The sequence below is a fragment of the Micromys minutus genome (assembly GCF_963924665.1).
Source record: "Micromys minutus genome assembly, chromosome: 32".
Classification (NCBI taxonomy): Eukaryota; Metazoa; Chordata; class Mammalia; order Rodentia; family Muridae; genus Micromys; species Micromys minutus.
In genome coordinates this window covers 19,816,580-19,841,600 of record NC_137967.1, presented here as the reverse complement: position 1 = coordinate 19,841,600, position 25,021 = coordinate 19,816,580, and the positions used below count along the sequence as shown (strand labels likewise).

General features: G+C 50.5%; 1 protein-coding gene across 1 annotated transcript; it reads left to right on the top strand.

Moving 5' to 3' along the window:
- Nucleotides 1-994: 994 nt before the first annotated feature.
- OPA3 (outer mitochondrial membrane lipid metabolism regulator OPA3) lies at nt 995-20,285 on the top strand. Its single transcript, XM_080909261.1, has 2 exons — nt 995-1,211; nt 17,564-20,285. The coding sequence occupies exons 1-2, from the start codon at nt 1,070-1,072 to the stop codon at nt 17,959-17,961; spliced, it is 540 nt and encodes a 179-aa protein (XP_080765387.1). The 5' UTR covers nt 995-1,069; the 3' UTR covers nt 17,962-20,285.
- The last annotated feature ends 4,736 nt before the right edge of the window (nt 20,286-25,021 follow it).

Here is a 25,021-nt window from a genome sequence, read left to right as displayed (position 1 = left end):
TTTCTGTCAGTTACTTGGGGAAAGGACGGACTAGCTGTAGTGCAGTTGAGGCTGCGGTTAGAGAAAACAACGGTGCACACAATAGTAAGGGCTTCTGTGGGACATGCTCCACATGTGGTCACTTCCTGTGTTTTACATTCAGGATTCACACACAAAGCTGTAGAGTCACTCAGTGAGGGGTTTAGAGCGTGGCCGAGCGGTAGAATCCCCCGTGGGGAGCTGGAATCCTGCTCGGTGGTTGAACCCCTATCCTAACATGGGAAATGCCTCGGGGTTCAGAGCCTCACAACACAGAAAACACAATCAAGACAGGTGCTGTTATTTGTGACATTTTGCTCCCAGAGAAACTGCTATCAGTGCTGGGCCGTGAAGCGCAGGGTTGTGATCCCAGCGCTGCGGCAGAGACACAAGAGGATCAGGAGCGCCGAGGACAGCCTAAGCTACGCAGTGAGTTCGCAGCCAGGCTGGGCTACATGAGACCAGCATTTAAAAACAATTAGGGGAAAAAAAGAAAAGAACCGATTTCCTGAAGGGTTGAGTCATTCCTCCAACTTCAGAATGAGTAAAGCTGCAGGTCCGTATGACTACGCGCTGACTCGCCTGACTCCCCGGTGAGCGAGCTAACCGCGGAGGAAGCCATACCCCGACTCAACAGACTGAACTGGGACTAAGCTGGCGCCTCCTAAGGGCAGGGAAGCCGACTCAGTACGTGACATCACGCAGGACGCGGTGACGTCAGCACGTCGGGAATAGTGCTCGAACCACGCTCCCACGAGCGGCCGTTTAACGGCTTCACTCTCTGACGCCTCACTTCCGCCGCATATTTGCATACCCAACGTACGGACGTCGGGGCGTCGACGCGGTGACGTCACGAACACCCCCCTTCAGACAAACACCCTCCCCACCACCCCCGCCGCGAGCGTGCAAACGCACGCTCGTACGTAGGCACGTAGGCAAGTCCCTCCTTACGCAGGCACGCACGGCCCTCCGGCGGGCGGGGGAGGAGCGGCGAGGTCGGCGGCGCCCCGCCCAGTCAGCAAGGTTGCGCGTGCCCAGGGCGGCCGCCAAGATGGTGGTGGGCGCGTTCCCCATGGCGAAGCTGTTCTACTTGGGCATCCGGCAGGTTAGCAAGCCGCTGGCCAACCGCATCAAGGATGCCGCCCGCCGCAGCGAGTTCTTCAAGACCTACATCTGCCTGCCGCCAGCCCAGCGTGAGTCTCACCCTAAGGCCTCTAGCCCTTCCATTCCCGATCCTTCTAGTTCAGGGGAAAAGGCTTCTGTGTCTGACCAATCACGGTGCGAACCGGCAAAACGCTATAGCCAATGAGGATAGCTTCTGATAGAGGGGCGTGTCACTCGCCCAATAGGGAAGAAGGGCGAGCGGTCAGTGGCGTCACCGCGCGAGTTTGGAATGCAAGCCAATAGGGAAAAGGGGTTGTGGCGGTTGACGTCTCCTCCAGCCAATAGGGTGAGGTATGAGAAGCATTAGGGTGGGGCTTATTTGTCAGAAGTTAGGGGCGGGACTGAGAAGTCCCAATGCTATCCCTTACTAAGCCATCCTTAAGAGAGACACTTTACTCCAGAAACTCCAGCTTGTCCCTTAGTTTCCCTTACGCCCTGTGGGTGCTTTGCGTATCACCCTGGGTTTAGAGCCCAGAGCTTATGCGTTAGTTTTGCACGGAATTAGGTTCGTGATGGTGATGGAATCTTGCGACCTGGCAAAAGGATGACCCCAGAATGGACGTCCTAACGTTTATTTATGAGATTCCTCATACCGGTCCATTTGTTCAGTAGCCACAGCGTGCAGGCTTCTTGACTGGGCACTGGGAGATACGGACCTAATATGTCAGCGTTATCTTAGAACTGTCAGAGATTGTAGGCAGCCGGGTGATCCAAGGAAGTCTGTGTCCTCACTTGCTTTCAAACGCACCAGATATGTGCTCCTAAAAAAGACTGATCTATTCTCTCTCGTTGAGAACTACTTTTCACGTTTATCCAACGCCCCATGTAACTTATATATGATGAGTGTCTGTTTTGAACTGCTTATGAAACAACAGGATCTACGCCAGTACCAGTCTGTCAAACCAAGATCCATACAGTGACAATCTAGATGGGATGGCAGAGCCCACTAGATACCTGACCCTGCCTGGAGTACATAGGGCACTTCCTAGCAGAGGGAGTATTCCAACTGAGACCTGAAGGGTGAGGAGAATCTCACCAGACCACTGAGGGACATTGTTGGCTCCCCCCTCTCCATATGTGTTCAATAAGATTCTTGGTTCTTTTGGTGTTTGGTGGAGCTTCTGCCTGGGCCACAGTTCTTGCAGTGAAAAAGTTTGGATTTTGAAGCCACGTGTGATGGTGTAAACTCACATCCCAGTATTTGGAAGGTTTTGGAGTAGGAACAGAAGGGCCAGCTTCAGGTACCTTAAGATACCTTATTGAGTTCAGTCTGAGTTAAGTGAGACTTTGTTGCAAAACCAAAAAAAAACCCAAACAGACAGACAAACCAGCCTGCAGTGCTGGTGTACATCTCTAATCCCAGCACTTGGGAGGCACAGGCAGGTGGGTGTCTGAGTTCAAGGCCCGCCTAGTCCACAGGACAGCCAAGGCTGTTACACAGAGAAACCCTGGCTGCAAACAAACAAACAAAACTGGTACCGTGTTTGTAAATCTCAGCACTTGGAAGGCAGAGGCAGGAGATTCAGTGCAACTTAGAAGTTATCTTTACCCATAAAGTGAGTTCCAAGATCCACAGAACACAAGCCAGGGACGACTGCTTAAATGTATAGAAGAAAAGAGTAAGCGGGCACAGGCAGGAATTGGGTCGCTCTCCAAGATCACACTCCAGTACAGTCAGTGTTTTCACAGTGGAGGCTTGTGCCAGGGTCTAGCTGTGGACTCTGGACTCCCGGGCCTGTTCAGCTTCCTGCTTTCTTTCTAAGTCCTGGGACTCGTCTTAGCTTTGTGGTTCAGGGAACAGCTTGACCCTACCCCTTACATGACGACGTTAGAAAGAGGTCGCCTACCTGAGCCTCTGTTTGCAGTTCTGTTCAGAGGCTGAGAGACAGGAGCAGTTAGTGCCTACCTACTGTGTTCCAGGCTGTGTTCGCCCAGCCTGTAGGACACGGGTCCTTAGTGGTTGCAGGAGCTCTGTTCTTCCTGCTGTATGGATTCCCTCTGTGCATTCATGCTGTGTGAAGCCCTGCCTTACTGTGAAGAGTATGAAGATGTAAAAAAATACAGGTCTCAAGGTTCCTGTGGGGGAAGATAGGCAACAACCAGCATCAGTACCTAAAACGTAGATAGGAAGTCTGGCCAGGCATGGGGCACATTCCAGCACTTGGGACGCTGAGGCAGGAGGAGTGCCTCGAGTTTGAGGCCAGCCTAGACTACACATCGAGTTCCAGCCAGTCTGAGTTGTAACACAAGCCCCAGTTTCAAAAACAAAAAAAATAAAAGCCTGTTAGGTAGGAACAACTGCTAGAAAGAAAAGAAATGAGGTAGAAGGAGCTATGTAAGCAAGGGTTCTGAGGCCCCACTGCACCTGATTAGATGGAGACCAATGGCAATAGGAAAGTAGCTCATGGGGCTGGAGAGATGGCTCAGAGGTAAAGAACGCTAGTTGCTTTTCCAGAGGTTCTGAGTTCCATTCCCAGCAACCACATTGTGGCTCACGACCATCTGTAACAAGATCTGATGCCCTCTTCTGGTGTGTCTGAAGACAGCTACAGTGTACTCACATTCATAAAATAAATAATATTTAAAAAAAAAAAAAGATCGCTCATGTGGGGGTGGGGTTGACCATTGGCAACTCCTTGGCTTTGCCTGAGGGTGCAGGGCAGGGCTCATTAGAAAGTTATAGGCTCTGATCCTATTCCTGAGTGTGTGTGTATTTGCATGTGTGTATGTATGTGCGTGTGTGTGTGTGTGTGTGTGTGTGTGTGTGTGTGTGTGTGTGGCCTTGAAGATGGAACACAGGGTCTTGGTGCACTGGGTAAGAGCTTTACCACTGAATCACACCTCAGCCTCAAGGTATAGTGTATTAATTTTTTGTGACTGGCTCTCATGTAACCCAGCAGGCCTCAAACTTGCCGCAAAGTAGAGAATGACCTCACCTCAAACTTCTGAACCCCCTGTCTCTGACTGCCATGTGCAGGTTTACAGGCAGGTAGATCTGTGCATTTTATTGTACGGTTTCAACAATTTCACTGTTTTGTATTCCCCCGTTAACCGTTCTTGCCCACTCCCACTGACCCCCTCTTTTCCAACCAACCCTCTTTCTTATTTCATAACTTTTTCCTTCCTTGAGACAGGGTCTCACAGAGTTGCCTGGCTGGTCTAATACTCACTGTGTAGACCATGCTGAACTCATGGAGACCTCCCTGCCTCTGGAGTTCTGAAATTGAGGATGGCTCCTTATAGCCAGGCAGTGGTGGTGCAGGTGCCTTTAGTCCCAGCACTCAGGAGGCAGAGGCAGGCAGATCTCTGAGTTCGAGGCCAGCCTGCTCTACAGAGAATGCTTCAGAACAGCCAGGGCTACACAGAGAAACCTTGTCTCCAAAAACAAAGAACAAGATAGCTCATTATTATTGTTTTTGAATCTGTTGAGTTGTTGGCTGTGCATGGGTGAGGGTTTATATTAGCCCGACCATGGTATCACCTCTCAGTGAAGAATAAATCTCCCTCCTCCAGTGACTGTTAACTGTAGTAGTTCTTTATTCTTTATGGCAGGGTGGGGCCTGGTGAGCACCTCCTGAGTTATAATTTAATAGATCTTTGGTAAATCACTGGCTGAGGGTGAATGCATCACGGAGACAGCTTTCAGAATCCAGCTTCCACAGACCCTGCCTCAAAATAATAGGTGAAGAAAGAGAAGTAGCTGAAGATGTATCACAGTGGTAGAGAGCTGTCTAGTACAGGGGTGTGGGCGGGGCCAGACACGGTGACAAATGCCTACCATGCTGACACTTGGAAGGTGAAGGATAGAGCAGGAGCGGATCAGGAGCAAGTTCATCTGCAGCTAAATAACTAGTTTGAGGCCAGCCTGGGCCACTTGAGGTCTGGTGCCCCTGCTCTCAACTGCTCTCAACAGGTATCTCTGCCCACCCTTGTTTTTCATGACACTGACATTAGTTCTGCAGCCTGGAACTTTCCTCAATTGGATCTGAGTTGTGTGTCTTTGGCAGGGACATCACAAAGTATAGTGTGTCCATATCTGTCTCGGGAAGGATAGATTTAGGACACAGCAGACTTTGTGGATATGTACATGTGTGGACATGGTCTTGAGATGGTGTCTTGAGTCCTCTGGTTAGCAAGTCAGCTTTCCTTTCCTGCCAGTAGTGATTGATCTAGAAACTTGTTTGAAAGTGGAACTGGCAGCCATTAGGTGGGAGAGAGTAGTTGGCAAACAGGCAGAGAAGACTTGCCAAGCTGTTGGAGATGTTCTGACCTTGTACAGCCCCACCTAGCTTTCTTTCAGTCTCCTTCCTTTCTTCACAGTGCTAAGTGCCTGAGGCTATAGCTCTAATTGTGTAGTGGCTCTGAATTACCAGAGTTGTTTCTGCAGGTCAGGCGCTGCTCTCTGCCCTCCTCTGCTCTCCACTGCCCTCCTCTGCCCTCCTCTGCTCTCCTCTGCCCTCCTCTGCCCTCCTCTGCTCTCCTCTGCTCTCCACTGCTCTCCTCTGCTCTCCTCTGCCCTCCTCTGCCCTCCTCTGCTCTCCTCTGCCCTCCTCTACCCTCCACTGCCCTCCTCTGCCCTCCACTGCCCTCCTCTGCCCTCCTCTGCTCTCCTCTGCCCTCCTCTGCTCTCCTCTGCTCTCCTCTGCCCTCCTCTGCTCTCCACTGCTCTCCTCTGCCCTCCTCTGCTCTCCTCTGCCCTCCTCTGCTCTCCTCTGCTCTCCTCTGCTCTCCACTGCTCTCCTCTGCTCTCCTCTCCTCTCCTCTGCTCTCCTCTGCTCTCCTCTGCCCTCCTCTGCTCTCTGCTCTCCTCTGCCCTCCTCTGCTCTCCTCTGCTCTCCTCTACTCTCTGCTCTCCTCTGCCCTCCTCTGCTCTCCTCCGCTCTCCTCTGCTCTCTGCTCTCCTCTGCCCTCCTCTGCCCTCCTCTGCTCTCCTCTGCTCTCTGCTCTCCTCTGTCCTCCTCTGCTCTCCTCCGCTCTCCTCTGCTCTCCTCCGCTCTCCTCTGCTCTTCCCTGCAGGTTTGGCACTTAGATCTTGTGTTGTGCTTTACTTTGTTCTAAGACAGAGCCTCACTCTGGAGCCCTGCCTGACCTGGAACTATGTGGACCAGGCTAGCCTTGAACTCAGAGAGATCTCCCTACCTCTGCCTTCTCCTCAGTGCTGAGATTAAAGGTATGTGCCTTTAATCTTATCCCCACAGGTAGGAAGGCATTGTGGCTGCTACAGCTGAGAGAGTACAGGGAAGAAGTCTCCAGAAGTTCAGTAGTCATGAAGCAGAAGCCTGTCCTATGGTTCCTGGCTGTCCCATGTGACCCACACTCCTGGGAGGAAGAGAGTCTTACATTCAGTCCAGTTCCTTGATGCACTGTGCAGTGAAAGAAGTCTTGTTTTCTTCTTTTTTAACTTTGAAGACAGGATATAGTACAGTTCTGGGTGCTGGCCTAGAACTTGTAGCCATCCTCTTGCTTTGGAGGTCTTCTTAGTGCTAGGATTTTAGACATGTCTGCAAGTTCAAAGTGCTCTCTTCCCCCGGACTCTAACACAAGGTGTGTTACATGTGCTTCAGAGGAAGCTGAGGGTGGCTCTGGGTAGGAAGACCCTGCTTCACTCCCTTTATTCCTTTCTGCAGTGTTGCTCATTTTCCTAGTTTGCCACATGCAGTAAGCAAGGCTGTGGTCCTTCAAAGGTCCCCGCTCTTTTATTGAATTTTTTATTGACTTGAATTGAATTGAATTTTATTGAATTGAATTGGGGCTGAAGAGATGGCTCAGAGGTTAAGAGCACTGACTGTTCTTTCAGAGGACCTGAGTTATTTATTATATATAGCTGAAGGCAGCTATATATAATAAATAAATCTTTAAAAAAAGATATTTATTTTTATTTATAAGAGTACTATATGAGTTCACTGTAGCTGTCTTCAGGCACACCAGAAAAGGGCATCAGATCCCATTATGATTGTGAGCCACCATGTGGTTGCTGGGACTTGAACTCAGGACCTATGGAAGAGCAGCCAGTGCTCTTAGCTACTGAGCCATCTCTCCAACCCCCATTAATTGTATTTTCATTACAGTAACTGGATACCTGAGGCAGACTATGTGTATAAAGAAAAGAGGTTTATTTAGCTCAGAGTCTGGGTATCATTTGCATCCACTGAGCTCTTTTGATGGCCTTCTTGCTGGTAGAGTTCTGGGACATCACTGTCTGTGGCTCCTCTCTGTCTGTAATGCCATTCTGGGATTCTGCCTTTGCGCTTCATCTCCTAGTGATCTAAAGACCTTAGAGGCTCCACTTTTGAGTCTTCACAGTCTAGATAAGTCTCTACTCCCTTAACCACTAACAAAGCTTTCTGGGGATTCGACTCCTGCTGGAATTCTAGGGACAAGAAACACTCAAAGGCTAGGCGTGGTCTTTCATGCTTGCAACCCACTGACTCCTTTTCTTTTTTCAATTAAGAACAAACAAGACATATTTTTACTTATGTGTATGTGTGCGCAGATGTCCTAGGAGACCAGAAGAGGGAGCCAGATCCCTGGAGCTGGGGTACTGATGGCTGTGAGTGACAGGGTGCTGGGAACCAAGCTCAGGACCCTGCAAGGGGAGAAAATGCTCTTAGCCTCAGTTTTTGGGGTGGGAGTGGGAGGGATGTGTGAGACAGACTTAACACACTGTAGGTCAGGCTGGCCTCAAACTCATGTGAGTTTTCTGCCTCGGCCTCCTTGACAGTAAGATTGCAGGCATCTACCACCACACCTGACAGCTGTGACCCCTTTGTCTCTTTAGTTTGTGGCTTGGCTGGGCTCTGCTGGAGGTTCCTCTGTTAGAGTGCAGGAGCTGAGTGGCAGGTGGCAGGTGGCACCAAGGAGCTTTGGTTCAGCTAGCTCCTGGCCCTCTCCTTCTAGTTGTCTCCCTAGAGGCTCCCCAGACAGCTCACTGAGTTCCCAGTCCAGCAGGAAGTGGGTGCTGAAGGCCATTAAGGGCAGGGCCTGGAGGTACACAGTGCTCTCCCCATGGCTCTGTCACAGCAGCCCTGAGCGTGGACCACAGATGGTGCAGAAGGAGACTGCACTGGCTAGCACACAGAAACGGGCATACTCGACCACAGTGCAGGCACTCTTGGATTTGAATCCTGCCATCACCACTGACTTGCTGTGTGATATCCAGAGCATGTTGCCCTCTCTGAGCATCTCTGCTGTATTTGAAAACCGAGCAAACATCTGGCCATTGTTGTGCATGTCTGTAATACCAGCACTGGGAGTCTGAGGACGGGAGGAAATGTGTTCAAAGTTCACCTGGTTACTAGCCAGCTTGAGGTCAGCCTGGCCCAAATGAGAAAACCCACCCCTGAGATTCCTGTGTGGATGTGGAAGAGTCACCTAGAGCCATGGACCTGGTCGTTCTCAGTGGCTGGGAGGACTCTGTTGTCATGTGAGAATAGGGCTTAGTACACTGATAAAGGCTGTCTGCCCTCATGTCCCTGCTTTGTGATTTCCTCTGGGTATGTCCTGGGCACACCAATGCCTTTCTGCAGAGTAAAGTACTTCTGACTGATTGCTGGTGCCCTCAGCATGCTCTGAACCAGTCAGTAGCATGGCCCACAGCCCAGCCTAAGGACCCAGGCAAGTTATTTAACCTCTCTGAGCCCTGGTTTTAAAGTCTGTTTTTGAGTGCTCTGACACTTTTATAAGTTAGTATGACCAAGGGAAAAAAATATTTTTTTAATAAAATTAAGGGTTGAACTTGGGGTCTCAAGCATGCTAGGCTCTACCACTGAGCCACGCCCCCAGCCCCTCACTGGGGGATTCTAGGCAGGGGCTCTACCACTGAGCCACGCCCCCAGCCCCTCACTGGGGGATTCTAGGCAGGGGCTCTACCACTGAGCCACGCCCCCAGCCCCTCACTGGGGGATCCTAGGCAGGGGCTCTACCACTGAGCCACACTATAGCCCTGGCCTGACTTGTAAGTGCTGTTGTGAATGTTAGTTGAAACACATACAGATGTGGTGCCATGTTTCTGTTGACCCCGCGTGGTCATGCTAGCTCTTGTGCTGCTAACACCACCTGCTCTAGCTCATACTGAAGACTTGCAGCCTGTAAGAGTTGTGAGCCCTACCTCACAGTTGGCTCTCACAGGCTTACCTCTTGTGCAAGTCTGGGCCTCCTCTCTCCAATTCTAGCATGTTGACAATGGCTATTTGATCAGAAGCTACAGTTAGAGCCAAGCATGGTACTGCACACCTGTAATCAGCAAATGGGAGGCTGATGCATGAGGATGCCTGCATCACACTGGGCTCCAGTGTGAGATCCTGCCTCAGGAAACCAAGAATGGGCCGGTGGCACACACCTGTAATCTCTGCACTAGGGAGATCTGGAGTTCACGGTCCTCCATCCTAAGCTCTGGACCGAGTTATAGGTCAGCAGTCCTTTCTCAAAACAAAGCACCTTGACCACGGAGGTACACAGCAAGGGGACAAAGAAGCTCACCTTGGGAAAATAGCTGGGAATAAAGTGAGAAAGTCCAACTCACAAGGTGGCTGTGAGGGGTCACCTGTGAAAGCATCCAGTTCCCCCAACCTGCCTTCGAATGCTCCACGCTGAACCACACCTTCTTATAAACTGAGTGTTTGAGTTTTCCAGAAAAGAGGCCGTGTCCCTTACAGCAGGGGAAGGGTCCCCAGGCCACCTGATGGTCTGGGCCTTTCCAGCTACTAATGCCCGAGGGCGGGAGCTGTGCTGCGGGGACACTGGGCAGGGGGCTGCCTGTGCAAGCTACCCTGAAGGCCACACCTCGGCTCCCAGTGCAGCTGGGCACATCAATTATTACTGTTGTCTTGAATATTATTTTGTACCTGACATGGAACCTAAAACCGCATGTATACTAGACACCTGCTCCAGCACTGGCTGTCCCCTCACACTCTACATGGACATGTTGTCCCCTGAGCTTGTGGCCATTGGCTAGTAGTTATATTCTGCTAAGAAGGAATGTGTCTGCTGTGCCTTTTGGTATCTGGCTCAGAGAAGTTCATGGGACACTGTGGCCCACATGGGACCACAGTAGAAAAGTGTGTTCCCCGTAGACAAGGGGACACCACACTGAGTGGGAGCCTGGAGAGACCTGTGAACTACAAATCACCGCATTACCAGATGTGACCGTGAAATAGCCAGGTTCAAAGCCGAGCCTGGGCTCAGTTGCTAGAGTGCTGGCCTGGCATTCGAGAAGCCCTGGGGTCCAGGCCCACTGCAGAAAGGGTGTGGTTACCACTTTAGCGAGCAGTCTGGAGGGTGGAGGCAGGAAGGTCAGAAGCTCATGGACATCCTTGGCTGTTTTTGAGTTTGAAGTCAGCCTGAGCTACATGAGACTCTGTCTCAAAAAAACAAAAACTCAAAACCAAAAATACCGAAGTGTGTGTGTTAAAAAGACAAAAGAGGAGTGATAAACAAGTAAAACTGAAAATTGCCAGGAAACTGGAAACATGGAACCATTAGAACGTCTAGAAATGACAGCCCCAACCAATCACCCCTCAGTTGGAGAACTAGGCCTAGCCAGGCAGGGTGGTACTTGTCTGTAATCCCAGTGCCTGGGAAGCCAGGCAGGAAACCTCAAGGTCCAGGCCAGCCTGGGCTATACAGTGAGATCCTAGCTCAAAAACCAAGGAAAGAGGCCTAGTGCAAGGCTCAGACCTGTAGTCCCAGCACCTCGGAGGTGGAGGCAGGAGGCTTAGTTGTTTCAGGCTAGCTGGGCTCCTGAAACCATCTCAACAAACAAATATGAAAAAAGAAAGAAAAAGAGAAGAAAGGCTAGTGCTGGTGTAGCCCAGTAGTGTGTGCGACACACGTTCACAAATAGAAAGGGCTTTGGTGTGTGGTGTGCACGTCTTTAATCCCAACACACAGCAGAGGCAGGTAGATCTCCGTCACTGGAAGCCAACCTAATGCAGGCCAAGGAAGGAAGTCGGGACGTCAGGGAGGGAGGGACAGGCAAGACTGGGTGAAGTACAGCTGCTAAGCAGCAGGCAGATGACCTGTAGGCACAGTGTGACTTTGTGGGTACTGGCCTGAGGTGTCCAGGGGTGCCACCTACATGGCCTGCCCAGCTGACCTGGGGAAGCACCCGCATTTTTATTTTTAATGCTCTCCAGAGAAAGTCACTTCCCCAAGATCTATTTATAGTCTTGAGAGTGTCACATCAGCTTCTGTGTGTGGCAGCCAGGCTGTTGCTGTTGACCTGTAAACACTCGAGATGCTCTCCTACTAAGGAAACACGTGTGTGAGTGTGAGATTGTGTGTGTGTGTGTGTGTGTGTGTGTGTGTACGCGCATCATTTATTATAACCAGTTATATATCTTGCTAACATAATATATGTAAGTATTTTAAAAACAATGAGTGGCATTGATTATTTTTATTCTTTCTTTCTCTGTTGTTGTTTTTAGAGGCAAGGTCTCACTGTGTAGCCCTGTCTGTCCCGGAACTCTGTAGCCCAGGCTGGCCTCACACTCAAGAGCTGCGCCTGTCTCTGCCTCCCGAGTGCTGAGGTTAAAGGCATGGGCCCTATGCCTGGTCTTTGTCAACTGTATCTTAGAATTATTTATCCATCCCCAGTGCTTTTGTTTACACAAAACAGTGTCTTCCTTCAGTCCTGGTGACTCCTCTCTAATTCCAGTCCTCAGAGGATAGCAGGATTGCAGATAATTCAAGGTCAACCTGGACCAAAGAATGAAATCCTGCCTCAAAAAACCAGTGGTGCTTACTGTGAGTCCTTGGTGCAGGTCTGGGCTGACATTTGGATGCCCCCACCCAGCTCTTGCTGCCTGACTGAGTGCTATACTCCTATAATCCCAGCTACTCAAGAGACTGGTGCTGGACGGTTGTGCGTTTAGGGCCAAGCTTGTCCACTGGGCCTGTCCAAAAGTAAACAGTTTTTAACCAGCTGGGGCTGGGCTTGGTGGCTCACACCTGGCATTTGAGAAGTGGATGCAGGAGGATCTTCCGCTACTTAACAAGTGTGAGGTCAGCCAGGGCTATGCAAGATTGTCTCAGAGCAACGGAGGGTGCAGAAAGCTAAGTACCTCGTTTGCTTCTGTCTCCATAGCTACAAAAACACGCAATCCCTTCAGGTCCTTCAGGTGTTTGAAGGCTGTCTCACACTCGCCTTACTCAGGTTGCCTGCAGTACTCTGAGTGGACGGGAGAGGGCGCCCGAGTCAGTCCTTTAGCTCTGTCCAGCACCCGGGCTTGCTCTAACTGCTTGGCGGGCACAGAAAGCTGGCTGAATAGCAGCTACCTGTCAGTGGGTGTTTCCAAAAGTCTCTGTACTCCTCTCAAGTTCATTGAAAACCAGCCAGCAAACCTTAGCCAAACCTGGAGTCAGACCTGCCGGCTAGACGATAAAGCTCCTCTCAGAGGTTTGGTGATGCTGTCTTCCTCTTGCTGACATTTTTGTTTGTTTGTTTATTATGTATGTGAGCACACTGTCACTCTCTTCAGACACCAGAAGAGGGCGTCAGATCCCATTACAGACGGTTGTGAGCCACCATGTGGTTGCAGGGAATTGAACTCAGGATCCCTGGTAGAGCAGTCAGTGCTCTAACCACTGAGCCATCTCTCCAGTCCCCCCCCCCCCTTTTTTTTTGTTTTGTTTTTATTCGGACAAATCTCATGACCTCAGTAAGGCTGCCAGAGCTCTGAGCACCAAGCTTCTTATTTCTTTTAATGGAAACACACACCTGGTACCTGAGATGTTGAGAAGATAGTGTTGGATCTCCTGGATCTGAAGTCATAGGCAGCTGGCAGCTGCTCTGTGATCGCTGGGAACCGAACTCGGGTCTTTGAGAAGAGCAGTCAGTGCTCTTAACTGCCAGCCATCTCTAAAGCCTCACACTGTGCATTTTGCACTTCGGGAGGGACCCATGGGTGCAGCCTAGTGTGCACTGAGGCCCTGGGGTCTGTGCTAGGGAGTGGGGTAAAAGCAGCCGATGGAGACACGGCCTGTCAGTCCAGCACTTGAAAAGTGGAGGAAGTAGGAGCAGGAGCTCGAGGTCACCCTTAGCTACCAGCAAGTTCCAGGCCAGCCTAGGCTATGTGAGAACTTACTGTGAGAGAGAGGAGAGACAGACAGACTTGTGAAGGTGGAACATGCTCTTTCAAAGCCTGTGGCAGATTACTGTGTCCTGGTCATGTGCCGCCCTGCTGTGGGGGAAGAGAACCCTGTGTCTTTCTTTTGAGACAGGGTCTCTGTGATGGTTTATATATGTTTGGCTCAGGGAGTGGCAGTATTTGGAGGTGTGGCTTTTTTAGAGTATGTGTGTCACTGTGGGCATGAGCTTTAAGACTCCTGTCCTAGCTGCCTGGAAGCCAGTCTTCTCTTAGCAGCCTTCAGGTGAAGATGTAGAACTCTCAGCTCCCCCTGTACCATGCCTGCCTGGATGCTGCCATGTTCCTGCCTTGATGATAATGGGCTGAACCTCTGAACCTGTAGGCCAGCCCAATTAAACGGTGTCCTTATAAGAGTAGCCTTGTTCATGGTGTCTGTTCACAGCAGTAAAACCCTAACTAAGACAGTCTTTCTGTGTAGCTCAGGCTAGTCTGAAACAGTCTTAATTCTCAGCTTCCCAAATGCTGGAATTACAGGCCCGAGTCAGTACACCTCTACTGTGGCTGGTTTAAGCACCCCAGATGCTTAAAGAAACTGAGGCCTCAGGGCAGGAGGTGGTGAATTAGCTCAGCACAGGCTTCAAGCCAGACAGCTTGACTCCTTGGTGGCCTTAACCACAGTGCTCTAGGGCTCAACTCAGTTCCATTCCTGCAGGCAGCCCTGCCATCTCCCATCAGATTGCTACAGTCCTTGCTCACCATGGGATGATGAGCCAGCAACCCTTTGAGCCACGCCAGGAGCACCCCACATTTGCGCTCCCCTCCCTACCTACTGCTCTCCACATTTGCAAGATGGGAAGCAAGCAGATACACCGTGCTATTCAGAATCCTGACCAGTCACACAGCAACTCAACAGCAGGTGTAGGACTGGAGCCCAGGACCCCCCATTTCTGAGCACCCTGAGCTCTCAGTCTCCGGAACTCCAGGTGTCCCTCTCCTAAGCCCAGCTGCTCTGTCCAGGTCTGGGTGGGGAACATAGGCAGAGGTCATTCTGTGGTGGAGTCATTAGGAGATGCATTAGTCACCAGTCCTTGTATTTAGTGCCTGTGTGTGCCAGGAACTGTTTTAGAGGGAAGGACTGTGAGTCAGCAAGACAGACAAGGAAGAGAATGTGCTGTGCCTTCCTGCGATCCCAGCCTGCAGAGGCAGAAGCAGGAGGAGTTCTGGGGCAGCTTTGGCTATACAGGTGCCTGTCTACATGTATGTCTGTGTGCTGGTAGAAGACTTGGGATCCCTTGGAACTGAACTTACAAACTGTGTGAGCCACAGGGTGTTGGGAATAAAACCTGGGTCGTCTGGAAGAGCAGCCAGTGTCCTTAACTGCTAGGCCATCTTTCCACTTCCCTGAGTTTTGAATTTTATTTTTATTTTATTTGTGTATGTGTGTACATGCACACACAAATATATGCACCATAAAGGCCGAGATTAGGTGTCGGATGGCTGGTGGTAGCTGGCTCCACCTGCCTCGGGTCCTCTATAAGAAGGGCTGAGCTGTCTCTCCAGGCTGTCGTTTTGTTTTCTTGAGGCAAGCTCACTACACACCCAAGACTGGCCTCATATTTGTGATCCTCTTGCCTTAGCCTCCTGAGTATTAGTAGGAAAGGTCTGTGTCACCGTGGTAGGCTTCAGAGTGAGTGTTGAGCTCACTGGGACATACGTAGGGAGGGCAAGGAAGAGACTGCTTGGAGCCATGTGACAATTTACTGGCCAGTAGCAACAGTGGTAATTTAATTATGCTATTATCTTGACAAATGATGCTAGATGTCTTATTAGGAGTTTATGGTGAGCCTGGCTTTGTGAATGGGGAATATTCCATAGAGAAATGAGTCCCTGAGGCAGCACAGGCTGGGAAATAAGTCCTTGTACCCAAACCACTTCACTGGGGTTTCATTAGTAATATTTAGTCTTTTGTATTTTTTAAGATTTATTATTATACACTTATCCTAGCAGGGGAGCGGCCATGATCACGAAGGTGGTTTTCTCAGATCGAGACTTACCATTGCACTCCAGATGTGCTGACCCCTGCAGTTTACTCAGGGGAACACTGGAAATTCCAGAGTAATCTGTGGTCGTGGGGGATTGTGTTTGAGCTCTCTTATGGAAGATGGCGAAGAAAAGAGAAGATTGTTTTTATTACTTTATGAATATTATGTTTGGCCTGAGTGGATGTCTGTGCACATGCTTGCAGTGGATCCCATGAGACAGAATTACAGAAGGTCGTGAGCTGCCATGTGGGTGCTGGGAATAGAACCTGGGTCTTCGATAAGAACAGCTCTTAGCCGCTGAGCCATACCTCCAGCTCTTGTACCTAAATTCTTTAAAGTTGTTTGTTTGCTTGCTTGTTTGCTTTCTTGCTTTGTTTCTGTTTGTTTGTTTTTGTATTTCAAGACAGGGTTTCTCTTTGTAATAGCCCTGGCTATCTTAGAACTTTCTCTGTAGACCAGACTGGCCTTGAACTCACAGAGATCTGCCTGCCTTGGCCTCCTAAATGCTGGGATTAAAAGCCTATATCACCACATCTGGCTAAAATTATATTGTATGGTGTGTGTGTGTGTGTGTGTGTGTGTACACACGCGCACGCGCACCTACATGCCACTAATGAGCATATAGAAATCAGAGGACAACTTATAGGAGTTGATTCTCTTCTACCATGTGGATCCCAGGGATTGAACTTGGGTCATCAGGCTAGGTGGCAGTCACTTTTAGGTACTGTACCATCTTGCCATTGCCAATTCTGGAAGCATCTTCTTATTGAGATACAGCATGCATGTAATACTAAGGTCGGGCCTAACGAGTACAGGAAGCCGGTCATAAAGGCACAGTCGTGCACTAGAAGCTCTTAGGAGGTTCAGTCCAGCCTAGATTACACAGTGAGACCCTGTCTCAGAAACACAGTAAATAAGGCAAGGATGGCGGCACGTGCCTGTGGGCTCAGGTCAAGGCAGGAGGGTGGTCATTCTTGGCTATATAGCGTATTTGAGGCTAGCATGTGCTACATGAGAACCTGAAAAACAAGAAAGCAAGAAAGAAAAGGGCATCACGGTCTGTATATTGAGTTCCAGATTGGCCAAGCCTAACCAGTGGGCAGAGGCAGATGGATCTCTGAGTTGGAGGCTAACCTGTTCTACAGAACAAATTCCAGGACATCCAGGACTATACAGAGAAACACTGTCTAAAGAAAGGAAGGAAGGAAGGAAGAAATAAAAGAAAGAAAGAAAGAGAAAGAAAAGGCTCTGCTAAAGGTACATGTGGAAAGGAGCTAGCCTGGGTGCCCCTTCCATCTCCTCCCGCTTGGTGGGCACCCATGATGATGGCCAGTGAAGTCGGGCACCTGACCTCCGCTGCTCCTCGAGGCTCTCTAGTGCTAAGGAGAGGCAGGGCCAGGCAAGGAGGCAGCGATTGCACGAGAGCCTGGGATCGGAGCCTCCCTCTGCATTCTGGGAAGGAAAAGCAAGGGAGCTGGTCTCTTGCCAGGGAAGTGGGTGACAGCGCCATGGAGGAAAAGAGCCGGCCCCTCTGTGGTGACCTAATGAGTGGCAGTGGGGGCTAAGTGGCTGCTGGGCCTTTACAGCTTGTGTGTTCTCAACCCTCAGAGAACAGGTGCTTGTGGCCTGCTAGGGGCATGATGACTTCCCATCTGAGGACCTCTGCTTACATCAGGTTTCTGCCCCCTGCTGCTCTCTGGAGTCTTCTTGTACTTTGAAGGATGTCTTTGGAGCTAGGACTGATTCTTATGGTGCAGAACTACCCCAGCTACTCAAGAGGCAGAGGCAGGAGGATCATGAGTTTAAGACCAGCCTGTGCTACAACTGGAAAAAAGTAAAATGCGATAGTACATGTTTGTTGTCCCAGCACAGAGTCAGAGGTTGAGGTCATCTTTGGCTACATAGGGAGATGAAGGCCAGTATAAGCTACATCCATCATCCATCCATCCATCCATCCATCCATCCATCCATCTATCTATCTATCAACCAACTATCTAAAACAAAAAAGATGGGGTACAGCTTAGTGGTAGCAGGAGTGTCCAACATGCATGAAACCCTGGGTTCTGACCTTAGCACTGAGGGAAGAAAGCCCCCGGGTAACCCCAGGAGGAGACTCGGCGTTCCCTAAGGGAAGCAAAGGACAGGTCTTGCTTAAGGGGACCTCCCACTCCCACCTTGGTCTCTGACTGCAACTGGAACAGGAAAGTGTGGGAGTGGGGCTTGCAACACACCCGACCCCTCTCTCCCCTGCAGTGTACCACTGGGTGGAGATGCGGACCAAGATGCGCATCATGGGCTTCCGAGGCACAGCCATCAAGCCGCTGAATGAGGAGGCAGCGGCCGAGCTGGGTGCTGAGCTGCTGGGTGAGGCCACCATCTTCATTGTGGGCGGAGGCTGCCTGGTCCTGGAGTACTGGCGCCACCAGACTCAGCAGCGCAATAAGGAGGAGGAGCAGCGGGCGGCCTGGAACGCCCTGCAGGACGAGGTGGGTCGCCTGGCACTGGCACTAGAGGCGCTGCAGGCTCAGGCACAAGCGATGCCCACCTTGAGTGCCCTGGAGGAGCTGCGTGAGGAGCTGCAGGAGGTGCGTGGCCAGGTCTGCAGTGCTCACTGTACTCCCAAATGCCAGGCAGCGTCTTCCAAGAAATAACCAGCCGCTGGGCCTGGACTTGTCTGTGGCCATGTGGTCGCCAGTAGAGCCTCCTCACACCTCCTGGCCTGGCTGCTCTGGCCTAGCAGAAACCACGAGGACCTGGATGTACTGTGATGTGTGCTCACCCCTAACTGACAGAATCTGGGCATTTCCCCCTGGGAGCACTCAGCAGATCAGGAACCACACTGGACTGTCAAGGTCTCAGCCAACCTGTCTGTGTCTCTCCTCTGCCGTAGCAAAGGTAAAAAAAAAAATGGAACCAGGGCTCGAGCCTGATCAGGATGTAGACAAGGTCACCTGCCCGTCATCAGAGAGCCTCCTTCCTTTGGTGGCACAGGCCACCGTGAGCCTTGCCTCAGGCCAGTGCCGCTCCCATGGAGGCAGCAAGTGCAATTGGTGCCCGATCTCTCTCTCCTCGTTCTTCCTCTGAAGTCCCGACGGGATCATGCCTGTGCAGGTCCCCTCACCCCTCAGCCTGTGGCATTACCCCACTCCCTCCCACCTCAGTTGGGTGGGTTAGATGTCACACACACATCTGTCTGCACCCTCCATACCCCTTCAGGCCTGGGTCCCCCCACCCTTTCTGTGGGTCCCACCTTCCTTGCCCAAACACAACATATTACTAAGAATGTGACGTAGGACAGAATAACCTGTTCTCCCACCGTTCTGGAAGCCAGCAGCTGAGGTCAGGGTGCTTGGGCCCCACTTTCTTCTGGCTTCAGTGGCTCCAGATCTGGACCCTGTGTCCTGTCTTCATGTGGCTTTCTCTTCCCCCATCTGTCTCTTGCAAGGACACCTGCACTGAGTACAAGACCCACCCTAAATCCAGGATGACCACATTGAAAGAGCCTTTATTACATCTCTGAAGATCCTTTTTCTAAGTGGGGACACTCAGGTCAGAGGATTAGGACATGAGGGTTTGTTTTTTTGATACCCTCTATTCAGTTTGTTGCCTTCCGCTGTTCTAAGAAGATAAGAGTCCCCTGCTATGCTGTTTGGCCATCTGGCAGCCTTCTCACAGCTTCTGGGGTTGGGGTTGTGCCAACCACTACAGCTCCAGGATTGTGGGTGCAGCAGTCTCTGCCATGGCTGTCTAGTTCCTGATGGAAGGAGCCCCAGAATAAAGAGGCCTCCTGAGGATATATGGGAGGCATAATTAATATGGACCTTCAAACTGGGCCAGTGTTTATTAACAATAGAGAAAGCCGGGCATCATGGCACACACCTGGAATTCCAGCATTCAGACGCTGAGGCAGGAATGAGCCTGGGTCCCATTGTAAGTTTTAGGACAGCCAGCTGAACCACAGAAAGAAACTCTGTCTTTAAAAAAAGAAGAAAAAATAAAAAGAAAGACCACCTTAGAGGAAAGCCAGAGGTTTGGCTCTGGAGGAAAAGGGGCTGAGACTCATCCTGTGAGCTTTTTCCCACATTGGGAAACTGTGGCCCAGGAAAGAGAAGCTAAGGACTTGGCCAAAACCCCATAGCTCATAAGTAACCAGCTACGAAGGGTGGGGAGGAAGGACCAGAGGCCCCAGATGGTTCTGGCTGTAGGACAAGGTGAGACAAAGGCCCGACCTCTTTTCAGTGGCACACCCGAAATCTCTGAATATAGGAAACAGGGTCATTCTCCCGGGCCCTGGTCCCCAGAAGTGGCACTTGCAGGGCTCCTCCCAGGGGGTGAAAATGACCCATCCCCAAGATTCCCCAGACTGAAACCAAGACTGAAACTGTACCTCAGTTTCTTCTAGAAGAGGCAGAAGTTGGTGTCTTTAAATTCAGGAGCAGCTGAGTTAGGTGAAGGCCTAACTGGGGACAAAGGACACACATGGCTACGTGATGAGGGGAGGACGGGGAGGAGCCAGGGGAGTCCAGTCCAGCACTAACAGCCCCAGCACCAGCCCTGGCCACCCTGCCCTGGGTCAGTCCCCAGCACCTACGGCAAAGCCAAGACAGGGGAAGGACACTAAGCTCTATCAGGTCAGTCCTTAACCAACAGCCCAGCGTCATTTTGCTCTGTTCCCTGGACAACCCCATAGGAATATTTTCTCTGCTTGCTTGGGAAGAAACGGGCACCCAAGCATGGAAGTAGTCCTCTGTGCCCAACCTGATCTGGGGGAGCCTTCACATGGTCCTGGTGTATGTGGACATGACTAGGCCTGTGGCCGCCTCACCTACAGTGACTGTGCAGGAGTGTGGTGCAGTGTGGCTCCAGAAGTCTCTGCAGGGCAGGAGGCCAGAGCAGCCTCCATGGCTCTGGCTCCCCACTCGCTGTAATGTTACGTATTTCTCACATGGGGAGAAGGAGGGGAATAAATTTGTGAATGAGGCTGGTTGTCTTCAGTTTTATTTGTGTGCGTTTCTAATTGAGAAACATCCAACAGACTGACATTGCAGGCACTGGCCACCAAGCCTGATGACCTGAGTTGAATCCCCGGGACTTGCATGGTAGGAAAGAACCAGCTCCATGTTCACCTTGTAAGGAGCACACAACGATAAACACACACTAAATAAATAAATAAACATAAATGTGATGAGAACACACACACAGAACAAAGACATCAGTCCAACCGGTTCCAGGATGACCAAGGCTACACAAGAGAAACCCTGCCTCAGAAAAGAAGAAAAGGAAAAGATTCTGGGGCTGGAGAGATGGCTCAGTGGTTAGAGCACTGACTGCTCTTCCAGAGGTCCTGAGTTCAATTCCCAGCAACCACATGGTGGCTCACAACCATCTGTAATGAGATCTGATGCCCTCTTCTTGGGTGTCTGAAGACAGCGACTGTGTACTTATAAATAAATAAATATTTTTAAAAAAGAAAGAAAGACTGCAGGTTTAAGGGGCTATATAGCAAGACCCTATGCAAACCAACCCAGAATTGCAATGGCAGCACATACCTCTGGATCTCAGCACTTGGGAAGTAGAGGTTAGAGGATCAAGAATTCAAGGTCATTGTTCGTCACAAATTGAGCTTAAAGTTTATCTTAACCAGAAAAGTTGCCTTATTTTCGTCTGCCATCTAAGAGTCATGGAGTTGCCCACTGTTCTTTGCCATACTGGGTCCCCATCAAAGCCCCAGTCAGCTACAGCCCCAGCCTCATGAATTTACAGCCAGTGAGGAACAGCTGCACACACTTTCTCAGCGTCACCTGCTCCCTCCTTGGTTATGTAGGTAGATGGGGCTGGACCTGGACTCCTCCGTTTGAGTGACTTGGGGCTTCAGGACATGGCAGACAACCCTGTCATACCCACTCACACAGCACAGCCTGAGTCAGTGTCCGTGACTCTGCCTGTCCCATCCCTGGCTATTTCACTGTTGGATAAGCTCTTGGTTGGAGAGCCACCATAAGAGAAGGGATCTTATTCAAGCTCCAGCCAGTTCCCCTGGCCCCCAGGCCGTCCCTTGGCTGGCCAGTGTGAGCACTGAATAGACTGACAGGAAAAGCCTGCCTAGCAGCTGGGGTGCTGTCACCCACCAACTGGACACGTGTGCATGGAGCAGCTACTGTGTCCGGTTTTCTACTGGTGTGTGGAGCAGCCAGGGACAAGACAGCTCAGCAGAGCCACCGTGGAGCTGCCATTGACACATAGGGGTGAAGAAATGGTACAATGGGCAGGGCTCTTGTCTAGCATTCCTGAAGCGCTGAATCCCGTCCCCGGCACCGCATGAACTACACACGCCTGTCATCCTGGTACTGTCGAGGTGCCTCAAGTTCAAGGTTGAGAACTCCATTGAAGAATGCAGGTAAAAACATCAGTCCTAACAGTGCTGAGCAGATTAGACTCCTGAGGCAAATCAGTCAGTAAAGGTTTATTAAACAGCTGTGCTCACTCACTTACACATTGTCGATGGTCATTTAGCAGGATTTGAGAACAGTTACCCACTGGCCCTTTACAGGAGAGGTTCACTGACCCTGTACAGCAAGGGCAGACAGCTGAGTGTGGAGAGAGTCTGTCAGAGCTCTGTGAGTTCCAGGTTGGCCTGATCTACATAGTTCCAGAACAGACAATGGCATGTGGAGTGACTGTCCCAGTACTCAGGAAGTAGAGGCAGGAGGATCTCTTAAGTTCAAGGCCAGCCGGGTCTACAGAGTGAGTTTCAGGTTAGCCAGGACTACACAGAAAAACCCTGTCTTGGAAAAAAAGAAAAAAGAAAAGAAAAACCTAAACAAAAGTGACAAACCTCTGAACCTGAAGGTCACTAAGGCCCTGATCTGCCCGTGTGAGCATTAGTTCCTCTGTGTTCCTGACCCTCAATCCCCACAGGAGCCGTACCAGCCACCTCGGAAGGCCCGAGCTTGCACTGACATCCTTGAGAAGTAGAGCTTATGTAATACACCATGTATACATTGTCATTCTCCCTGTATGTGGGTCATAGTGCTGTGTAATTCAGGGCACATGAGTGTGTGTGTGTGTGTAACATGATGTGTATGATGTATATACATACATTTCTGGAATGACAGTTTGGCAAAGTCCTTACCTAGCAGGACTTGCTAGTCCATCTTTTTTATGGTAATCTACTTCATAAGAAGAGCTCTAGCCAGCCAGAAGTGGCTCATGCCTTTGGTGCAGCACTTGAGAGGCAGAAGCAGACCATTCTCTGTGAGTTTGAGGCCAGCCTGGCCTACAGCCTGGTCCGGGACAGCCACGGCTACACAGAGAGACCCTGTCTCAAAAACCTTACTGAGAAACCAAATTCAGTTCCCAGGACCCATAAAGTGACAGCGGCTCACAGCCATCTCTGACGCTAGAATTCAGTGCTCTCTTCCAGGCACACACTTGGCACACAGAGATACGCAGTAAAACTTTCTGTGCACATAAAAAGAACTATATGTTTGTATATCTATACACGTATGTGTTCTGTGCACCTAATATATATATTTAAACATAACACATAAGGTGTGACAACACACACCTTAATTCCTGCTCTCAGAGTCTAAGCCAGGAAGAGTGTCACAGAATTGAGGCCAGCCTGGGCTAAAATAAGACAGTAAATAAATGTAAAAGCCAGGTATGGTGACTCGTAACCCCAACATTTGGGAAGGGGAGGCAGGAGGTTCAGTGAGTTCAAGGCCATCATTCGCTATGGAGTGAATTTAAAGCTAGCTCTCACGGCACACATGAGAGCCTGTGCCAAAAAAGCCAAAACAAGAAACAAGCCTAGTGGTGTGCACCTGGAATCCCAGCACCAGGGTTAGGGGCAGAAATAGGAAGATGAGGAAAGCAAGACTGACCTGGGCTAAGCAGCCATTGAACTCAGGAACTACTGAGTTCAGACTCACTACTTCACGAGTTCAGTGCCAGCCTGGATTATTTAAGACCGTGCCTCAAACTAGAGAAACAAAGCAGCAACAACATGGTTATAAACCTACCAAGCATGGGTGGGCGTGCCTTCACGTTCGCTTACTCGGAGGAGGCTCACCAAAGCCTGGGAGTCCTGAGTGGCGGGGGCAGGGTGCTCGGTGTATGTACCGGATCTGAGCTCTGCACTAGTGTGAGCAACCAGAGCAGAAGAGTGGGCTCCTGGTTAACTTTGTGCGAGGTTTGTCATGAGTCTAATCACAATGAAAAACCACTGTCATTACCTTTGCTGGCAGAAGTGCACACTGCTTGCTACCTAACTGAATTTCATAAAGGGCAGCCAGATAGCCAGCCGTAGTGGCAAACTCCATTAATCCCAGGCGATAAGCCCAAATTTCAGAAGGGTGTCCAGCTCAAAGCCAGCCAGGGCTACCTGGCTTTTGCCTATCTCAAAAGGAAAAACAACAACAAACAGCCATTGGTAAAGGAGGAGAGCAGGGTGACTCCAGGTTACAGGATCAAACTGGACTTCTCCATGACACCTGCTCCAGTGGGACCCCAATCACTCATGACATCGATGGGTTTGCTAAGGGGCTCACCAGACCCAGGGAAATACTCCTGCTTACTGGCTGTTGTTGAAGCTTCTGACAAGGCTGTAGGTGAGGTGACACCCTCTTGGAGTTTCACGCTCCTGAGTGCATCTGCTTGATCTCCCAGAGATCTCAGGGCAGGTGGCGAAAGCCAGCGGGCAGGACCTGTGTCATTCCCATTCTTCTGGGCCTCCCTGCAGCTCCTTCCCTCTGGGGCAGGGAGCAGGAACCCTCCGGAGTCCTGTGACCTGCTATTGCACAAGAAACATCATAGAATTTATTTATGGCCAGCCAGAGGGACCAGAACATTAGAGTTTCAGTGGCCAGCGTGGGGAGGTCAGCTAAAACCAGGATCTGTGATTAAAAACTGTAGCTGGCAGCATAAAGCACTGACTGATCTCCCAGAGGTCCTGAGTTCAATTCCCAGCACCCACATGGTGGCTCACAGCCATCTGTAATGGGGTCTGATGCCCCCTTCTGGAGTGTCTGAAGACAGCCACAGTGCACTCATATAAATAAAATAAATCTTAAAACCAGTGAGGGGAAGCCAAATGACTGCAAGGGGAAAGGTGCCTGTTGCCCAGCCTGCAGAGCTGAGCTCAGTCCCTGGATGGCAGAGGGTTAAAGGAGAGGAGAGTCCCTGTCGGTTGTCCTCGGATGGCTACACAAGCGCCGTGGCACATAGCACGGACACACAAATAAAATGTCAAAAACACAAGATTCAGTAATGAGGGCTGGCTGGTTCAGCAGAGAGAAGAGAACTCCCGAAAGCTGTCCACTGAATTCTACATTCTCCAGTTGGAACATTGGACACATACGTCCTAATCACAAATACGTGTAAAGATAAGAGAAGCCAGGCATGATTGTGTATGCCTGCAGTCACATAAGTGTGTGCACATGTGCGCACACACATGTGCTCCACCCACAGGTACCATATACATACACGAGCACACACACACACACACACACACACACACAGACTGGACATTCCAAGACCTTTAAAGATTATCTTAGGATCCCAGGGCAAACGCCAGGTCTCTGTGTGGGGAGGCTTAATCCCTCAGTGTACACAACAGAGAGAGTCCCAGGATCAAGGAGAGAAAGAAAGGGTACATGGAAAAGGGAAGCAGGTCGGAGACAGATGACAGAGACCGTGACCTGGAGGAAG